Consider the following 2152-nt stretch of genomic DNA (forward strand, 5'->3'; position numbering starts at 1 on the left):
GGGGATATACATATACGTATATATAAAACATTATAGTATATAATATATGTGTATATATTAAACATTAAACTACCTACCGCCATTGGTAGGTAGGCAATCGACCTAATGTTGCCATGTTATGTAAAGAGAACATCTTGTGTGACTTGCAAATTGGGACCTGAGGCTTAAGGGTAGAACAGCTGGCCCGGGTCACACAGCCTTCAGGTGTCCAGGTGACAACCTGGGATCTACCCAGGTTGAGAACTTTAGAGCCTGTAGACCCTTTGCCCCTCACTACTCCCTCCATCTTGCAGAAGCAGATGCCCATGGGAAAACCAAAGGTGTGTGTGAGAAATCAAAGCCCTCGGCCAGCAAGGTAAGTAGGTCCCTGTTGCCCACTGTGTCTCAAGTCCTGGGCTTGGGTGAGGGGCTCTGGGAAGTAAGCTTGTGTCTTTGTGCTTGTGAGGTGTGTATTCTGCTGGCTGAGCCGTCTCCCTCCACTGGGCTTGCTTTCCTACAGGCTCAGAATACTGCTGCTTCCCTCGCCAAAAGGAAGATGGCAGCCATGGCCCACACTGAGACAGTACAGAAGACCAAAGCGCCCACTCCTTCCCAGGACGTGGGACACAAAGCACAACCCACACCTAGGGTCAGGAAGACCCCCGAGAACACCAAAAGGCCTGAGTTACCCTCCAAGACCTTGTCCAAGGCTCCCAGCAAGAAGGCTGAGGCTAGCGGCTAGGGCCCCGGGTTGGGGAGATGTCGGACTCTGAAGCTTTTTATTCTCTAACAAACTGTAATAATGCTTAATCATAATGTATTTATCAATAAAGACTTTTCTTTGTATTCACACACTGGTACATTGGACACTGGACTGTAGGGCAGGAAGGCAGAGGTGGGGTCTGAGCACTTGGAAGCCAGGAAGCACTGCAGGCTGGGAGGTAGTTGATGTCTTAACAAAGAGCATCCTGCCTGTGGGAAGGGATGTGGAGGACTTGAGGGGCCAAAGGCCACTGTAAGCGTCCAGAGCCTGACCATCAGGCCTCAGCCCAGAGAGGCAGACAGACTACGGCTTGGGGGACCAGCATGTTGTCTGCCGAGGAGCACAGTGCTGGCTGCGACTGGAGTTTCCTTAGTATGTATACATGAACATGTGTCATGGTGTATGTGTGGAAGTCAGACGACAATTTGAAGGGGTCCTCTCTTTCCACTTTGTGAGTCCTGATGGAATTTGGGGTATCGAGTTTGGCAGCAAGCACCTTTGTCCAGTGAGCCATCTTGCCAGCCCTTGGTGCACTGTTAGGTAGGGGAAGGCCACTGAGTAGGACCCCAAGTCTGGATGGAAGTCTATTCAGCACGAGGGTGGGGTGCACAAAGGCCTGGTATTGGTTACTGTCTATGTTGCTGGGATAAAATACCAGACAGAAGAGAATTAAGCATGGGAAGGTTTATTTTAGCTCATGGCTTCCAGGGACATAGCCCATCACTGCAGGAAAGACCCAGCAGCGGGAGTGTGAGCTGCTGGCTTACTTCAGTTAGGGAACAGAGATGAATGGGTGGCGGTGCTTGGCTCAACTCTTTCTCCTCTTTACTCCATGTGGGACTCCAGCCCACAAGATGGTTCCACCAAAATTCTGGTCTTCCCACTTAAACATCTCTGAAAGGAAATGGCCTCATAGACCTGACTGGTGGGATGTCCCTAAGCGATTCCAAATCTGGTCAAGTTGGTAATCCACCAGTGGCCCTAGGGCAAGGATACGCTTGGTCTTATGTGGCCGAAGAGTGAGACAAGTCATGCGGATAAAGTCTGCCCTGCTTTAAAATCGTCTGACACTTCCCATGGATAAGTGGAGTTGGTTCCCTCGCCCTGAATCTGAGCTCGGCATTGCTTGATCAGAGGGCAGTGGCAATGTCAGGACAAATCTGAGACTTCAGTTTCAGAGGAGGCAGGGTGGCTCAGTGGGTAAAGGGCTGGCTACATAAGCATGAAGACTAGAGTTCAAATCCCCACTACTCATATAAAAAGTTGGGTGTGGCGGTGCATGTGTATTACCCCAGTGCCAGGTGGTGGGGACAGGAAGATCAATCCCCAGGGCTCACTACCCAAATATCCTAGGCTAAAATAACAAGCTACAGGTGAAAGACTCAAAGGTCTCAAAAAAAAAAAAAAAAA

The 2152-nt window shown here is 49.9% G+C and overlaps 1 protein-coding gene across 2 annotated transcripts in view; it reads left to right on the forward strand.

Moving 5' to 3' along the window:
* The window catches only part of LOC116098296 (histone H1oo), a 5704-nt gene extending 4875 nt beyond the window's left edge, over window positions 1-829 (forward strand). Inside the window, exons 4-5 of one of the 2 annotated variants that reach the window (XM_031380948.1) lie at window positions 294-359; window positions 500-829. In XM_031380948.1, coding sequence (XP_031236808.1) covers window positions 294-359; window positions 500-558 — 125 coding nt within the window. In that variant the 3' untranslated portion in view covers window positions 559-829. The remainder of the gene's footprint in view (window positions 1-293; window positions 360-499) is intronic. The other variant, XM_031380947.1, reaches the window with a different exon arrangement.
* The last annotated feature ends 1323 nt before the right edge of the window (window positions 830-2152 follow it).

Source organism: Mastomys coucha, unplaced genomic scaffold, assembly GCF_008632895.1.
Source record: "Mastomys coucha isolate ucsf_1 unplaced genomic scaffold, UCSF_Mcou_1 pScaffold20, whole genome shotgun sequence".
NCBI classification, from domain to species: domain Eukaryota; kingdom Metazoa; phylum Chordata; class Mammalia; order Rodentia; family Muridae; genus Mastomys; species Mastomys coucha.